The 18,198-nt window shown below is 45.2% G+C and overlaps 1 protein-coding gene across 6 annotated transcripts in view; it reads left to right on the forward strand.

Moving 5' to 3' along the window:
• LOC147426183 (cyclin-C1-1-like) overlaps nt 1-16,984 on the forward strand; it is an 87,655-nt gene extending 70,671 nt beyond the window's left edge. For 3 of the 6 annotated variants that reach the window (XM_086497912.1, XM_086497908.1, XM_086497909.1), the window contains 5 exons: nt 13,363-13,481; nt 13,554-13,674; nt 13,862-13,906; nt 14,043-14,190; nt 16,509-16,984. In XM_086497912.1, coding sequence (XP_086354038.1) covers nt 13,363-13,481; nt 13,554-13,674; nt 13,862-13,906; nt 14,043-14,190; nt 16,509-16,613 — 538 coding nt within the window. In that variant the 3' untranslated portion in view covers nt 16,614-16,984. The remainder of the gene's footprint in view (nt 1-13,362; nt 13,482-13,553; nt 13,675-13,861; nt 13,907-14,042; nt 14,191-16,508) is intronic. The other 3 variants (XM_086497913.1, XM_086497910.1, XM_086497911.1) reach the window with 1 other exon arrangement.
• The last annotated feature ends 1,214 nt before the right edge of the window (nt 16,985-18,198 follow it).

The following is an 18,198-nucleotide window of genomic DNA, read 5'->3' on the forward strand; positions in this document are numbered from 1 at the left end:
TCGATCCGCAGCTGGTGTGAAGATGTGCGTATCTGGCCAATAGCACATCGTACCCCATGAGACAAGTGGGTGTCCATGTACCTGGGCCTCGTCACAAAACCGTCCTCCGTAAGCTGGAGAAGGTGCTCTCTGTAGAAAGCCATCTTCGTGCCCAGCTTCTGTGCTGGCTGTATCCATGTCCTCCTGGTGTCTAGCTGAGTCAGTTCCTATCGGATGAGCTTGGTGATCTCGGACTGTGTAAGAGTCAGAGAGGGTGCATCCAGTGAGTACTGCAAGGTAGGCAATGTGTCTACGTTGAGCCCATGTGCCTGAAACCATGATGTCATCTCTCCATACCAGCATGCTGCATCTCCCTGCATGGCTAACTGTCGAGAGGACTCAAGTGCAAGGCGGGCATATCCGTCTTTGGGAAGTTCTCGCATGCGGTGTATGAAGGAGATAGATCTGGTGAGCGCCTCAACCACTAGTGGGGGGGCAGCTAGCTCTGCTCGGACAATGGCACGTGGTACTGAAGCCTTGGCTCTAGTGAGCCGCGAGATCATAGAGAGCAGAGGCTTCTCCATGTCCCCCCATCCATCAGTGCGGCCTATCCTCCCGTGATGATCCAATGAAGGTCCCCAAATCTCAGCTCCATAAAGCAATGCAGAAGCCACCAAAGTGTCAAAGAGCCAGAGCTTCGGCCAAGGCTCCTGAAACTGAACCTGTGAACACATCCTTTCCAATCTACCCAATGTTGCCTGGGCTCTCGTCAATCTAGTCTCTGCTGCCCTCCTCAGTGAAAATGCTGGCCCACTAAAAACCACTCCAAGGTAAGTGTAAGCATCTGTATACTCCACTATCTCCTGGTCGTATGTGAATGTGGGCGCTGACCTCCTGATCCACTGTGGGGTGGTATTAAATACCATGACCTTGGTTTTACCAAGGTTGACGGACAAACCACTTTCGTGGGCAAACCTATGCAAAGCATCCAAGTGACGTTGCATTCCCTCCGGAGAGTCGGAGATCAACACAATATCATCAGCATATAACAAGTGGAATCCATGTCCCTGCCAGCTGTGCACCTCTATCACCATCTCTCTCAATGTAGTCAAAAACCTCATCGACATACATACCAAATAGAGTACGAGAGAGCGGGCAACCCTGCTTCACCCCAATAGTGGAGTGAACCGGTGTGGATAGACCCTCTGAGGTGCGTACGTGCCCCACTACTGACCTGTATAATGCCATGACCCCCCAAATGAGCTCTGTGGGTACTCCCATCTGCTGTAATCTGCGCATCAATCTAGCTCTGGGTACTGTGTCAAATGCTTTGCGGAAATCCACAAAGCTACAATAGATCCGTCTCCCATGTGATCTACCCTCCTCAATGATGGCTCTGAGTGTCAAGATATATGGTCAAGAGTAGAAAAACCCCTCGTGAACCCTGCCTGCCCGGCTGCGCGTGTCGCCTCCCTCTCTGCCCATCTACTCAACTGCTGCTCAAGAATAGATGCGTACAACCGTGCCAATGTGTGTCCAACCATGATAGTGCGATAATTTCCAGGCTCCATAGGGTCTCCCGACTTGAAAATAGGTACAATAGTAGATAGGCTCCAAGTATCAGGCAAGCCCTCACACATGGCACGGTTAAACATAACTGCTAGAAGCTGTGCTAGTAGATCTCTGGCATGCGTGAAATGCTCAGCCACTAAGCCATCATGATCATATGCTCTCCCAGTCCTCATCCTCTCAATGGCCTTCCTCACCATCTCAGCGGTGAAAAAAGCACATGTGTGTGGGCATGGATCGGGGGGATCGGGAAGGGAGGGCTGCTCAGGAACTGTGTACAGAGATGATGCGTATTGGCCCCAGGCCTCTGTAGAAGTAATGGCAGAGGGGGGGGGGGGGGACTGCTCATGAAAGAGCCACCATGCCTCACGCGAGTCCTGACTCAAGAATAGCTGGTATAGATCTCGCTCTAGGCGAGCCAAAAATGCCCTCTTCTTCCGCCGCACTAGGCATCGGAAGTCAATCTGTGACTGTTTGTGAGTGATGTCCCCCAAAAGTACCTCTTGAAGTCTGGCTCTAGTGTCCTGGCATTCCTCATCATACCAGCTGTTTTGGGGCATGCTCCCCGAATGCGTCTCTGCTCAGGCTGGGTATGTGGGTATGCCTCTCCTGCTGCATCATGTAGTGTTTGTGTCAGTTAAGTAGTAAGCTCCTCCAGAGGTCACCCTGGCTCCTCTGTGCACAGGCGTCTGTAGATCCCATCTATTTATACAAAGTCTGTCTCCCGCGTGAAGGTGTAGCGAGTAGGGGCTGCTGCCCATGGCCTGTGTGCTACACTAAACTGAAAAGAGATGGTAAACGACACAAGAGCATGATCTACTGCCACACCCACAGGTCTGGGTCCAACCGTGAGATCCTGGATATGAAAGATGAGGCTCAGCTGTGCCATGATATAATCCACTGCGTTGGCTCCATGTCTGTGTGGAAAGCATGTAAAACCCCCCGCAGCGAGAAATCTCTGTAGGCCATTCAAGATGGCCAATCCATGTGCAGTCCCCATGTCTATCAAGTGTCGCCATACTCAGTGTGTTCCCCATCCTGTGATAGTCTGGATAGGCCGTCTCTGCAACATCCAGCTCTCTCAGCATCTCCTCTAAAGTATCATAAAATACTGTCTAATGATCGGTAGTCCTAGCACTGAAGTCCCCTAGAATGATGATGTCACCATCTCTAGAGAACTCCCAAATGTCATCATCCAAAATAGAGAAGGGGGACTGTCTTCTGGGTGGTGCATAAACTGACGTGCTCGGGGGAAAGTAGCAAATAGCAATGTAAAGATATCTGCATGTCTCTGCTCTCAATCTCACCCACATGTACCTAGCTTGCTCATCCCTGCGAGCTGTATGTTTCAATGGTTGCAACTCCTCCTTGAATAACACTACCACTCCTCCTGAGCCCCGCCCTCTGTGCTCTGATCGTGTCTTCTGTCTACAGGCTGTCTACCATCTATATCCACTAATGTGAGGCATAGATTGCCGAGGGGCCTGATGTGTCTCAGAGTAGAAGACGATGTCTCTTCCCATAAAACTATCCTCAAAAGCACCCACATCAATGCGCATAGATCCATTACAATTCCAAGTGGCAACTTTGAGCGTGGTCCCATAGGTCTTGCACCATCATGTGGAGTGCCGCTCTACAATCACCACCCGACCATCTCTGTAGAAGGCCGTCTTTCCCTTCTCTCTCACTGCTTGAATCTCTGGCATTACCTCTCTCATATGCACAAGTTGTGTGAGAGTGAGGTCATCTCCAAGGAATATGCCCGTTTTCTTAAGTGTAGGACGCCTCTTCAAGAAGTCCTTATTTGCCTCCATGGATGGGAAACGCATGATTAAAGCTCTCTCCTTGGAAGTCTCCCCATTTCGTTGCGTCTTCTTCCCTACCCTCCATGCCTTTGTATGAGTAGCCTCACTCCCCATCATGCGGAGAAGTTCTTCGATTTCCCTCGCCACATCATCTCGGTCTTTTAGACCGGTTACTCAAAGCTCTAGTTTTCCTTCGCTGCTCTTCTTCTAGAGTCATGTTGATGATTGTAGGAGTCGGGATAGATGTGGTTTCTTTCCCTTTCCCTTTCTTAGCGACTTCTATCCATTTCTCGGCCTCATCCGCCTTCTTCTGTGTCTTCGTGATCACATCCAACCACGAAGACGTCTTTACCACATTCTGTTTCTCCTCCTCTTTGACCATCCGTACCTGCTCCCTGATGACCTTGATTTCCTCTATCACTGAGGGTTGGAATTCCCCTTCCTCTATTCTACTGCTTGCTCTATCAGCAAGCTCTTGCTTGAGGGCTGAGACCTCTTCTTTGAGTGCTTGTGAATCCGCCTTAAGTCCTTGTAGCTGTGCGTGCAAGTCCTCTTTCTCCTCCTTCCATTGCACGCCTTCGTTGAGAAACATTTGAAGAAGGTTGGCCTTCTCTTTCCACCATCCTTCCGTTTCTGCTTTCCATTCTTTCATCTCCCTTTCCATTTGTGTTATCCGCTTGTTTGTAAGCACAAAGGTTGCCTTCGTATGAAGCTTGCACACTGGCGAAGTGCTCATGACCTCCATCAAATCAAATCCAGTCTGCACTTGTGCACACAGGTTTTTCCGCACTATGCATACGTTTCCTCCCGCATCAGGTATACATGTCCATACATCTTGCGTACATTATGCAGTACGCGATTTTCTGAATAATTTCTGAAACTCTGAAAACTGATTTGAATCCTGCAATTTCTGAAAAATTTTCTCTTGTAACTCTGAGTCTTCTTTTGTTTTCTGCAGAAACTCAGAAAATTTGAAAATTTGAAATTCTGAAGACTGAAAAAAACTGAAAAATAATTTGCTCTGAGTCTTCCTGCGGGAATTCAGAAAATCAGAGAATCTGATTTGTTTTGGTTTTCTGCACTTGCGGGGAGGGGGGGGGACCTGCACCTGCTGGGAGGTGGGGGAGGGGAGTGTGTTCTGCTGTGGGCGGGCAGCAATCCCCAGGCAGGCAATGGCACGCGCAGCAGCAGCTCAGTCACGCGCAGGTGAAAGCAGCAGGTAGTGGCGCGCGCTCAACAGTGGTCAGCCAGGGGCAAGGGGGGTGCAGTGCTCACACACTCACACACACACACACACACAGAAATGAAATGTTATATTAACGTCTTCAAAAGGCCATAATGACCTATGAGACCCGAAAGTTACAAAGTGGTGGATCTGATACAAAGTCAGAGTAACAAAATAACCTAACAACAGTACAAAACAAAGATATATACTATGGGGTCTTAAGTTTATCGATGTGAACCAAGCAAAAGACTAAGCAAAAAATGGGCGGCTTGTTGGGATAGCTGAATCACAAGAGATCTAGCATCGGTTGTTGGCGAATCTCATCAATTTCCTCCATGGTTAGTAGTCTGACCGGGCGTCGTGCATGCCTGGCCAGCGTGCTGCGAATTTTCTGTCGTAGCCTCCGTCGATGCTGTGTAGTTCTTCGCAGTCGCGGGCGCTTGGATTTCCCCAGTTCAATCGCTCGGTCAATCAGTGTGCCTCTGGTGTGAGACGAGGGGGAGCTCTGCTGTGGGAGTGGCTCTTGCGGCTGTCCCGTGTCTGCTCTGAAGAAGTCTGTGATCCGTCTTTGAGATTGGGTAGCCTCGCCATTCATCAGGCTATCTCTGTGTCTGCGCAGCTCGAGCAAGAACAAACCTAGACATCTCTGATCTTCGTATCCCATGACTCTTGAGAGTGGTCCAAAACCTTCTCTGAACAAGCAATGGAAACGGCCTCGTATCTCGTAGTAGACGGGGCAGCGACATGTATAGTGTAGCTCTGTCTCAGGTTCCATGTTACACAAGGGGCATGTCCTGTCCTCTGCTGGTACTCCGCTGTATCTCCCAGTCTCAATCCGCAACTGGTGAGAAGATGTGCGTAACTGGCCAATAGCACATCGTATCCCATGAGACAAGTGGGTATCCATGTATCTGGTCTCGCCACAAAACCATCTTCCGTAAGCTGGAGGGGAGAGAGAGAGAGAGAGAGAGAGAGAGGAGAGAGAGAGAGAGAGAGAGAGAGAGAGAGAGAGAGAGAGAGAGAGAGAGAGAGAGAGAGAGAGAGAGAGAGAGAGAGAGAGAGAGAGAGAGAGAGAGAGAGAGAGGAGAGAGAGAGAGAGAGAGAGAGAGAGAGAGAGAGAGAGAGAGAGGGAGAGAGAGAGAGAGAGAGAGAGAGAGAGAGAGAGAGAGAGAGAGAGAGAGATGAAATGAAATGTTATATTAACGTCTTCAAAAGGCCAAAATGACCTATGAGACCAATCAGTTACAAAATAGTGAATCTAATACCATGTCTGGGTACAAAAGAACTAGAAAAGAACTAGAAGTGGAACAAAATACTACTACTACTACTACAATCTAAAACTACGTGGGTGTAGCAGCTGATACAATAGGCACCCGGTAAACTGGATGTAACAGTGTGTGAAACAAAGATGGAAGAAATGGTGAGGATCCATCCTCATCTGCACTCTGGATGTCGAGAGAGTATGGCTCGAATCTTCTGTTGTAGTCTCCGTCGATGCTGTGTAGCTCCTCTCCTCAGTCGCGGTCGTCTGTATCTCTGTAGCTCCAATGCTCGGTCAATGAGAGTGCGAGTAGTGGTCGAATGAGTGTGGGACGAGCTGTGCAGTGGTGGCTGCTCCTCTGGCTGTCCCATATCTAGTGAAAAGAAATCTGTAATGTGTCTCTGGGACTGCCTCTCTCTAGCTCTCCCCAGTAAAGTGTCTCTATACCTGTGTAACTCAAGTAGATATAGTCCAAGACATCTCTGATCCTCATAACTCATGACCCTAGATAGAGGACCAAAACCCTCTCTGAATAAGCAGTGGAAACGCCCCCGTATCTCATAGAACACTGTGCAATGACATATGTAGTGCAACTCTGTCTCTGGCTCTCTCTGGCATAATCGGCATATCCTGCTGTCTGCTGGTATCCCTCTGAATCTACTAGTCTCAATCTCGAGCTGATGTGAGGATGTGCGTATCTGACCAATGGCACAACGCAAACCATGAGACATATGTGTGTCCATGTAGCTGGGTCGAATCACAAACCCATCTCCTTTGAGGTGGAGAAGATGCTCTCTATAGAAAGCCATCTTCGTGCTCAACTCCTGAGGCGGCTCTATCCATGTCCTCCTGGTGTCGAGCTTGATCAGGTCCTGACGAATGAGTCTAGTGATCTCCACCTGTGTAAGAGACAGCGAGGGTGCCTAAAGAGAATACTGGAAAGGGGGCAACCTGTCCATGGTGAAGCCATGCGTCTGAAACCATGAAGAGAGAGAGAGAGAGAGAGAGAGAGAGAGAGAGAGAGAGAGAGAGAGAGAGAGAGAGAGAGAGAGAGAGAGAGAGAGAGAGAGAGAGAAATGAAATGAGATGTTATATGAAACGTCTTCAAAAGGCCAAAATGACCTGTCAGACCAAACTGATACAATCTTTGTGGATCTAATCCAATGTTTGGGTACAAAAATAAAATGAAGTAAAGTGAAAGACTAAAAACTAAAAGACTAAAATCATCAGCTTGAAAATCATCATCATCATCATCCATGTCCTCTAGAATAGTCCTGATTCTTTGGTGGAGCCTCCATCCATGTCGTGGTCGCTCCCATAGACGTGGGCGTCTAGGTCCCTCGAGCTTAGTGGCTCTGTCCACTAATATACCTCTGGTAGAAGTGAGCTCTGAAGTCTGCTGTGAAGCATGCTCATCTGGTTGCCGAGTCCTTGCTCTAAAGAAGTTAGTGATCTCCCTCTGTGAATGTCTCCCACTGCCTGGTCTCCTCAGGAGACTTTCCCTGTGTCTACGCAGCTCTAGCAAAAACAACCCAAGGCATCTCTGATCCTGATATCTTATGACTCTAGCCAATGATCCAAAGTCCTCTCTGAATAGACTTCTTAAGCGCCCTCGTACCTCATAATATACCGGACAATGTCAAATGTGATGTAACTCTGTCTCTGGCTCTATATGACATAACTGGCATATCCTGGCTTGTGCTGGTACTCTCCTAAATGTGCCAGTCTCAATCTCTAGCTGATGCGATGATGTGCATATCTGACCAATAGCACATCGTATCCCATAGGATAAATGAGTGTCCATATAGGCCGGTCTAACACATATCTATCTTCTGTTAGTTGGAGGAGATGCTCTCATTAGAAAGCCATCTTCGTGCCCAACTCTTGTACCGGCTGTATCCATGTGCTTTTGATATCTAGCTGAATCAAATCTTGACGTATAGGTCTAGTGGTCTCTGTCCGTGTGTGAGAGAGGGAGGCTGCATCCAAGGAGTACTGAAATGGAGGTAGTCTATCCATGCTGAAGCCACGTGACTGAAACCATGATGTCATCTGCCCATACCAACATGTTGTGTCCCCTTGTAGCGCTAGCTGTCGGGATGACTCAAGTGCTAGACGAGCATATCTGTCTTTGGGAAGGTCCCATAAATTATGCATGAAGGAAACTGATTTGGTAAGGGCCTCAACTACGAGAGGAGGGGGAGCTAGCTCAGCCCGAATAATCTCATGTGGCATTGAGGCCTTAGCCCGAATCATCCGAAAGATCATAGAGACTAGAGGCTACCAGATTTGCCGTGGTGGTCCACTGAGGGGCCCCCAAATCTTAACCCCATATAGCATAGCTGAAGCCACTAGAGTGTCAAAAAGCCACAGCTTTGTTCGAGGTTCCTGAAACTAAACCTACGAACACATCTTCTCCAAACCTCCCAAGGCTGCATAAGCTCTCGTCTATCTAGTCTCTACTGCTCTCAATGAAAATGCCGATCCACTGAAGAGTATCCCAAGATAGGTGTATGCATCTGTATACTCCATCGTCTCCTGGCCATATGTAAAAATAGGTGCTGACCTCCGAACCCACTGTGGTGTGGTGTTCAACACCATAACCTTGGTTTTCCCCAGGTTAACAGATAATCCACTATCACCGCAAATGTGTACAAAGCATCTAAATGACGCTGCATCCCCTCCGGGGAGCCGAAAATCAGCACAATATCATCAGCATGTAACAATAGTGGTATCCATGTCCTTGCCAACCGTGCTCCTCTATCACCATCCCTCTCATTGTAGTCAGCAATCTCATCCTGTGTTTTCGAGTAAAAAATAATATCCCTTCCCTTGAAGCTATCCTCAAATGTGCCTACATCTAGCTTCATTGATCCATTACAGTTCCATGCTTCCATTTTAAGGCTGGTCCCATAGGTCTCGCACCGTCATGCAATGCGTTTTTCCAACACCAATACTCTCCCTCTCCTGTAGAAAACAATTTTCCCTTTTTCCCTCGCCGCCTTGATCTCTGGCATCAGCTCTTGCATGTGTGCTACTTGTGTTAAGAGTGAGCTCATCACCCAAAAATATCCCAGTTTGTTGTGCTCTTTCCTTGGGTCTTCCGTTCTCATCACTTCCCTTCTTGCCAACTCTCCAAGCCCTTGTGTGTGTGGGTTCAGAAATACCCATGCGCTTCAAGAGCTCTTGCACCTCTTCTTCTACTTTTCCAGTGTCTTTGAGACCTGTAACACGCACATGAAAGGCTCTAGTCTCTCTTTTGCTCCTCCTCAATTGTCATATTGATGATAGTGGATGTCAGTGTGGCTTCAGGCATCTTATCTTTTGCGTCCTTGATCCACTTTTCAGCTTTATCCACCTTCTCTTGTGTTTTGAAGAGGTCCTCCGCCCATGAAGTGGTTTTTTGTGCCTTTTGCTCTTCCTCTTCCCATAAAGTTTTCACCTGCTCCTTAATGCTTTCGATCTCCTTTATCACTGAGGGTTTGTTTTCTCCCACCTTTGTGGGGGTATTTTTGCAAGCTGTTAGGGCTTCGATCAATGCATCCTTTTTACTCGTACGTTCTTCCATTTTTTATTCCCAGGATTCAAACGCAACAAATGCATCCTCTAATCTTTTTTGCATCATACATTCCATTACATTCACGTCTGCCCTCACAATTGTTTGCATTTCGGCCTTCAATGATGTGTACATCTCGTTGCGCTTACCAAGCATCTCTGGTCCAATTCTTTCCTCATATTTGCATACATAGCCTTTTTGTAAGTCTCCGCATTTGCATACATCTCTTTTTCAATGTCACCCCTCAACAGGCTTAGCATCATACGTACCTTCTCAAACATTAAGTCATCCTTGACTCTAGAAAGTTTCTCTGCTCTCACAAGACTTGGCAATAATGTGCTTTCTCGAATCCTTCGCCTAAATGTCGCTTTCGATTTAGGCGGAGTTTCATATATAACATCATCTCCGAGGTTGGCTGGTTGGTCCATCCTCCGGCACCTCGTGTGAGGCTTTTGCCCTGCTACTGCTTTTGTTGCCTCACGTGGCGTGCAAAACCCTCGCAACCCTTTCAGTATTTCTCTTATATTGCTCTTGACAAAGGTACAACTGCAGGGAGTCACTCTCCACTTTGCCTCTGTTGAATTCGCCAAATAGCTTCTGCAAGGCACTCATTTGAAGGCTCCATATCTTGAAAAGCATCAATTACAAATTCGGGCACTAAAAGCTCCTTCTCCTTGGGTATTCATTATCACATAACATCTCATCAATTGCGTCACAAAATCCAGACAGTGTGCCATGTCATCACTTTTGGGCGCTAGAACTCCTCATCAGTGAACATGCACGTCATCACTTTTGTGACACCTGCTGTTAGGACAAGGGTCCTATGGTGGGAAGGTGGGAAAGGTTCCTAGATCAAGGGCTTTGCCACATGTCAAGCAAGCATGTTTAGGGGTCGCCAAGAGAAGGGGCTATAAAGAGAGTGGATGGGTGGAGAATAGCATGCCAGTACCCCCACGTTCACCTGTTCGTAGGCAGAGTCCTCCAACATGAGGGAGAGCCATACTAAACAGTCTGCTCAGATCATCCTCCATGATGAGGGAAAGCCAAATGTAGCACTCTACATTGAGGTCATCCTCTGATAAGAAGGGTGGCCAGACCAAGATGTTTGCACAAGGATAAAGCCTTTGAGAGGAGGGAAAGCGAGATTAAGTGGTCTGTGTTGTGAAGAGACTTTGACAAGAGGGTACCCAAACCAACATGCTTGAATCTCCCACCTCCAATCTTGTGGTTCTAGGAAGACTGAGCCTGTTTGGGCATGGGTTCAGCTAGAAGGTCTCAGAATCTACCAATTTAAAGAGTCTCCCACAAAGGGTACAATGTTTAGGAGGGAGGGGGTTAGGATTATCAAATTGATTAAGTGTCCAACAAGTGTGAATGGCCCAAAGACTTTGAACATTACAAAAAAGGCCTAAGTAGTAAGAACTAATGAGCAGGGTCGGTTTATGAGAAACCAATACGGGGATGGAAATTGATTACCCCTCTCACTCTCCCACCCCTTTCCACTTTGTTTTTTTTTTTTCCCCAAGGGAAAATCTTCTATTAATTGAACATCTTAAGGGCATAGCCTCAAGATAAAATGTACAATAGCCAATCACCATAGAGGTATGATCTTCAAAATGTCCATAAATATACAATGAATGACCACGACTATTTCTTTTGTTTCAATTCTCTCAAATCTTCCATCACGTCATCTATAGCATCAAGACTAAGAAGCATGCATGGCATGCACAGATAGGTGCATAGAGCACCTCGTGCATGCCGAGCTCGTGGGTGGAGTCTACACGGGATTTGAGGCCTATACGGCCATAGAGGTGTGTAGCCCAACACACTGTATGCTTGGGTCATGTCCGTCCAAGAGTGAAGGACCAGGCCAGGATTATATTAGCATGGGACTCCTATGGTTGGGTGGACAGTTCTAGGTAGTGCTTCTATGCAGTGAGCTCTAGGTAGAGGGCTCATCCTCAGAGGTGTACGACGACAATGCATGGGACTCCTATGGTTGGGTGGACAATTCTAGGTAGTGCTTCTATGCAGTGAGCTCTAGGTAGAGGGCTCATCCTCAGAGGCCTACGGCGACAATGCATCATTTTCTAACATATACGTTTAGATATACATTCTTCTATGATCCAAGACGGGTGAAATTCTCCTCAAACTGTGACATACGCACAGCAAGAGGAACATCATCACTATCAAAATTGCATGAAAGCGCAATACAATCCCCAAGTACCCTACTGCTCTCCCCCCATGCTATGCCATGATAGACACTCCTTGCCCATGCTTTTCCCGTGCCTACACACCTTACCAAAAATTAATCCTCTCTCTCTCTCTCTCTCTCTCCCCTTAAAATTTTCAGCCCACGAAGCCTTCAGTGCTGGCTCTTCTCTGCACAGTGACTCTCCCACTCTGCCGCATCTCTCTCTCTTGAGAGAGAGCCAAGGAAGTGTGTGCACTCTCTCTCATGAGAAACTCAAAAATACGAAAAAATTGGATGCGGAAAACCACACTACGAAAAATTCGTTTGCAGCAGCTTGCAAGTTGCTGCCCAAAGAATTTTCAGCTTTTGGAAGTGGAGAAGCGAACCCATACTATAGTGGCTAGAACTGGAAGACTCAAGTTTCAACCATACAGTCTACCATTCAGGCCGCCAAGATTACGTCAGCCATACACAAGAATTCACCTCAATTTTCAGGTTTTGAAAATCGGGTGACAAATTTCAGCAAAATTCATCGGTAAAGATTCATCAATGAGCTAAGTTCAGTCAGTCAAAAAGCATATGGGAAATTGGATTTCTTTTTGAACTATAGGCTGCTCAATAGACAGGATAGCAAACCATGCAGAGATTTTCTCTTGTAGTAGGAGAGGAGTCCTTTTCCTTTTTCAAAAGAAATTTTTCTCATAGTAGGAAAGGAGTCATTTTCCTATTTGAGACATCAGGAGAGGGGATAAAAGTTCACTCTCTCGGTTTATGCGCTTGTAGATGAATGTTCCCCAATTAATTTTGAACCATCTTCTGGTCCCCACGATTGTGTCGGATTCTCTCTCTCCTCCTTTTTCATCATTCCAAAATAAGTAAAATTTGAATAAAGTAAAGTTACACTTCTCATTTTGTGATAAGAGTGTAAACAACTCTGAAGGTAAAAAACCAACTGATCAGGAGGGTAGAAGAGCAATCTCAAGTCCAACCAAACCAATCTCAAGCCGGCTCTAGACTCAGCCATGGGAATCCCAAATCTCCCGCCCGCAGGTTAACTCCCGAAAGAATTCAAGAGAATTGAAGTGTGACCAAAGAATTCAAGAGAACTGAAGTCACACTTCAATTTACAAATCCTAGGAATGGACCTGTTGTAGAAGAGATCCGAGATCCTCTCCCTAGGTCCATGTGTATGCTCCTCTTCAGGCAATGTCCCCATCATACCAAAGTCCAATGGTGCAATTAAGGTCATTGTCCTCTCGTAATGAATGCACAGGTGTGTCCAAAGCCGAAGCTATCGTATGCTGCAGCAGTCACGGATAGGAACATTATATGCCTAGATGCAGAGCATACACGCCCATTACGGAGAGAGATCCCACATTGTTTGGGGAATCACTCTATTCTAGCTACTAGAGTCAACAAATCAGCACGGTTTGTACTAGACATCCGGCTACATGGGAGATAGCACACCAAGCTACTGGATACCTGGCTCTACCATAGAGAGATGACAAAAATCAAAGCCTGACATTAGTGAGAGTCGAGGAGAGAGTGACCTAACCATCATCATCCCCCCCCCCCCCCCAAAACAATACTCTAGATAAAAAGCCCATACGATAATCAATGTCTCACAATTCAGAGGGTTTGAATTTCAAGCAAGCCCGCTTGCTGCGTTATAATGATAGGGCAATTTGTGAAGCAATTTTGTGCCAAATAAGGTAGCAGAGTTTGCTAATGTCTATTAATCGATTTGCATCAAATTTGGCTCATTGTGTGCAGAAAAAGTTTTGTCGAATATGATCCACGTCTTGTCGCTCCCACATGCTTGTACTTGGCCTCAAAAGCAGAGGAGAGCACAGTGCAGGCTAAACTCCTCATTTTTTACATGAAGAAAACTAGTGAGAAAACCTTCACCTTTAATTACTTGTTCTGTTTATGATGTTGCTTATCTTGCTTCTGATGATGTAAAGGGGCATTTCCTCAAGAGAAATGTAGCTATGAGGTCCCAGATATCTTGCACATGGAGATGAGGCTACTTGAAGCTCTTGATTTCTACCTGATTATTTATCATCCATATCGATCTTTGATACAGTTAGTATACTTGATCTTGAACTCAATTCGTCTTATCTCTTTATTTACCTGCATGCTGCATGCACATGTACCACGGTTGCATCCGTACAATGCATGGAAACTATTGTTGTGTATGTTGGGCATTTTTAAAATTGAAAAGAATTATGTGCCAGCCAATTTACTTAAATTTAAAGAATTTGTTTTTCAGGTTGTTGCAAGATGCTGGCATCACGGAAATGACAAAAATTACTTGGTAGGATACACAGATTGTGTTGAAATTCATCATTTAAGGCATTTTTCCTCAATGCTTTTAAATAGCTCTTGTAAGAGGATTTTGTAAATACTATCCTTCAAGGCATTTTACATATTGCTTCTAAATCTCAATGCAGGTCTCTGGTTAATGATCTATACAAGACAGATTTGATATTGATGTATCCTCCTTTCATGATTGCTTTGGCTTGCATTTTTGTTGCAAGTGCTTTTCAAGACAAAGACACACTCGCCTGGTTCGAAGAGCTTCGAATCGATATGCATGTGGTATGTTGTTGCTACAGTTCTGCATCTCTTGTGAACCCTGCTTACTGGACTTAGCCATCTTAAGGGATTTTTATTCAGCTTTGGCCTTTGAAGTTGGGTGGAGCAAATTCTCTGTGCCTTATTGCTAGTAATTTTGTATTCTTGCAGTGAGATTTATTGGTGCAATCTCAAGATTAGCTCTTGCCAAACCCTCTCTCTACTTTATTTCTCCCTCTCATGCATGTCTGTGATCACTTGCATGCTGCTGGGCTGTGCTACTCTAGCTTAGTATTAGAATTCTATGGTGCGATTCTTGTGGCGGGCAGGATGAATAGGTGACCCTTTTTCTGGCAAGAAAGATCAGGACTCTGGAGTTTTCCTGAAGCTTCAGGCTGGTGGCCTCTTAGTTTTATTGACTGATGAACAACTACTCGTAATACAAATAGATGGATTGCCAGGACGCATATCTTCTATAATTGAAAGCTGAAGAAGTTGGGGTTGGAATAAATGAGAGCACGAAACTCAGCTTTTTGTCAAAAAAGGTCAATCTTTTGTCGTTGATGATCTCTTGATTGGTTACCTGGGTGTAATCATCAGATGTTTTCGCAAGCGAACTTCCATCTTTACGCATCTCCGATATATTTGCACAATTTGCAACAAAAAAGTTTTCTTTTGGAATGAATTTTGAGAGTTAAAAAAAAAAAAAAGAGAGCACAGGAACTTTGAAACATACTCACACAACCTATGTACAACTGCCTCACAGGTAGGGAGAGAGGCATTCCATTACACGCACACACCCAACCCCCATGGTGGAGGCATGTGGGAACATTCCCTAAGGACTTAGAACATGTCCTCAGGTCGCCAAGGGGGGATTGAACCCAAGACCTTAGGCACATAGGCTATGACTCTACCAACTGAGCTAGCACCCGTTGACGATTTCTTTTGCGAGATTTACTACCTCCCATCTTTTCTTCAATTAAGGCAGCAGGCAAGCATTGACAAAACAAAAGGCCATGGAAACTAAAGAAAAAAGAGAAACAAATATGCACAAAATTGAGCTGTACATTGAGCAGGGAATTGTTTTTATGAGACATGTCAAGCCTTGAACCTATTTTTTCTGTAATGCGAATTTGAGCATTTAGTATAAATTTCTGTAAGGTGGCATCATTTTCTTTATACAGAGGAGGGAGGAGTCATTGGAGAGTTCCGTACCCCACTCCCCAAGGAGTAATCACATTCCCATTTAGATGTAGCTATCCTCATCATCATTTTGTAATGAAAGGTACCTCTGCTCCAGCTAGTTTGGAAACCCTCACATGCAGGTCACAGAAGCACCAGAAGAGAGCATGCTCTCCCAGAGTGCCTTAGTCCAGTGTTGTGCTTCCTACAGGGACTAACAGATCCGTTGGTTCCTCTATGCTCATAGGAAAAGGGCACAGAAATTCCAGTCAGCCAGTGAATATTATCAGTTACTGGGATCAAGCTTTGATAGCACATCCATTGCCTCTAGTCCAACGGCTCTGGTAAACATGTGGCCCAGGAAATACTCTTTCACTCGGCCATCATGTTGTTGTGCTATCCTACTGTATAATGCCAATCTCATGAAATAGGTTTTCTTTCGCGAAGGAGGTGATTGGGGAGGATTGGGGCTGATGCAGCTGATATTCTCTTCAACTAAGCCACAGGAACAATGTAACAGTTTAGTGACCTTAAGTTATAACCTTCATACCATCATTTGCAAAATTGGAATCTTAGTTTCTCAACATTATTCATCTTATGTTAGTCTGCTCTTATGGACACACGAAATAAATCTCATAACTATTGCTGTGAAGTAGGCTGTACAAGGGGCATAGCTGTAGATGATATTTGTGCTTTTCCTCACTAACGCATTCCAAAAAGAGATGCCATAGCAGTCCTAGAAAGTACCAGTCTGTTGAAGTTGACCGTAAATGATACCTTCTTACCGAACCTCCGAGTTACTCAGCATAAATCATCTTATGTCAGTACTCTTTTATGGACACATGAAGTAAATCTCATAACTATTTCTGTGAAGTAGGCTGTACAAGGGGCATAGTTGTAGATGATATTTGTGCTTTTCCTCACTAACGTATTCCTGGAAGAGACGCCATATGTAATTTTGGGATTTAACCATGAATACTCTTGAAGAAAACTTGTACTGAAGCATGCGAGAAATTTACAGTAGAAAATGTGTGTGGTTCCTATATTTTTTCAAATCTAGAGGGCATTTTCATTCACGTCAAGATTTATTAAGGCAATGTGGTTCACAAATTAAGTATTTGATGGTTTGTGAAATATCTCACATCCTTTTCGCTGTGCAGATAAAGACTATCACCATGGAAATATTTGACTTTTATGAGAACTATAGCACGCTCTCTCCAGAGAAGTTGTCTGCAGCTTTGAAGAAACTACCTCAAAGGACTTGAGCTACACGATATGTATATGCAAGCAGTCATTGATTGTGAGGTTGCACATTATTCATCATTTTGGCTTAAACTGGACCCATTTCAGCAAAATTGTATATTTCCTCAAAGTAAAGCCTGAAGGATATTCATATTAACCAAGTTGTATGCCCATCAAGTTGCTCGCCGAAGTCACTTTTTGAGCTTTTTTGGTTGCAAATGTTACTGCTTGTTCATGGACAGGCCACTTTGAGCCTCTTTTGGTCGACAATGTCACCATCTGTTCAAAGTAGGCCTCCTCCCCCCTGTATTTTGTTCAATATGAACAACTGAGAGAAATGTCACTTGGGCCCCGTTTTGTTGCAAGGGATGAATGAATACCTGCTCTTTAATTAGTTGCATCTTTTACTGCTTTTTGTTTTGGAGTTGTTTTGTTGTTGATACAGTTTAGCCGTTTTTTAATCGAGTACACTTCTCTATTTTAAGTGAAAACCTTCGCACTATTATAAAATGGCTGAATATTAAGTACCAAGAACTGATGGTTTTGGTGAGAGCTTCTGATTTTCATGGCACTAGATAGGTGTCCATACGCATTGTCGAGGATCACGATTGTTTCAAGAGTTGGTGGTAAGAGCATCTGATATTTGATGGACTATCTAAGTGGTTCTGCAAATGTTTGATTAAGGAGTCGATACTGGTGGGAGAGTGACTGGAAAGTGCCAGAAAGAAGGATTTTTTTTTTCATGTACCAGATTCAAGGAGCACCTGGTCGATTTCAAGTAGGCTTTGAAGCCTTGAGGCAAGAACATTACAGGTTCAGGTGGTGGCCTTGCGACATTGACGCATTTTGTGCAAAGCAACTGCTGGAAAATTTTAAGCTCGCTTAGGAATTTGTGTTTCTGTAGGAGAAAGGTCTTAACGTTGCTATTTTTCTTCATCACCATGAAGAACCTCATTGAAAGACCTAATTTATAGCTTAAAAGTCATTTACAGACTGTGCAATGATATGATTCCAAACTGGCAGTTTTCTATGAGAAATTAGGGCTCTTTTTCTTTATTCAAGCACTCGGAAGTTTTGAAGCTTGTTTGGTTTTGATAGAGATTAAACCAGGCTTAATGTCAAATGTGTGTGTGTGTGTGTGTGTATGCCTCCATTTGGGTTATGTTCCGACCCAAAGCTTGAACAACCTCAAAGCGCGAGCTTGCGGATGCCATGGTGTCCCATTTTAGGAATGTTTTCGCCGCTCCCCTTGTGGCATCTGCTGAAGCTATTCATGCACGCCAACTTTGTTATCTACTGTGCATTCAATTGTCTTGCCTCAAGATGCTTTGGCCATGGAGGCGGATTTTACAGAAAATGAATTGCACTCGGCATTGCTTCCTCTTGGAAGATGGCGTTCGCCTGATTGGGATGGGCTCATTATGGATTTTTTGATCTCCTTTTGGGAGCCTTTGAAAGAACCTTTGCTTTACATGATGAACGTTGCGTGGGCGAAATAGTGTTTGCAGATGTCTTGGAAAGAGGGTTTGTTGAAGTTATTGGCTAAACAAGCGCTTTGTGAGCAATTCTCGCATTGACGGTTGATAACTCTTTTGTAGGTTGGACCGC

Source organism: Adiantum capillus-veneris, chromosome 24, assembly GCF_014529385.1.
Source record: "Adiantum capillus-veneris isolate H3 chromosome 24, ASM1452938v2, whole genome shotgun sequence".
NCBI classification, from domain to species: domain Eukaryota; kingdom Viridiplantae; phylum Streptophyta; class Polypodiopsida; order Polypodiales; family Pteridaceae; genus Adiantum; species Adiantum capillus-veneris.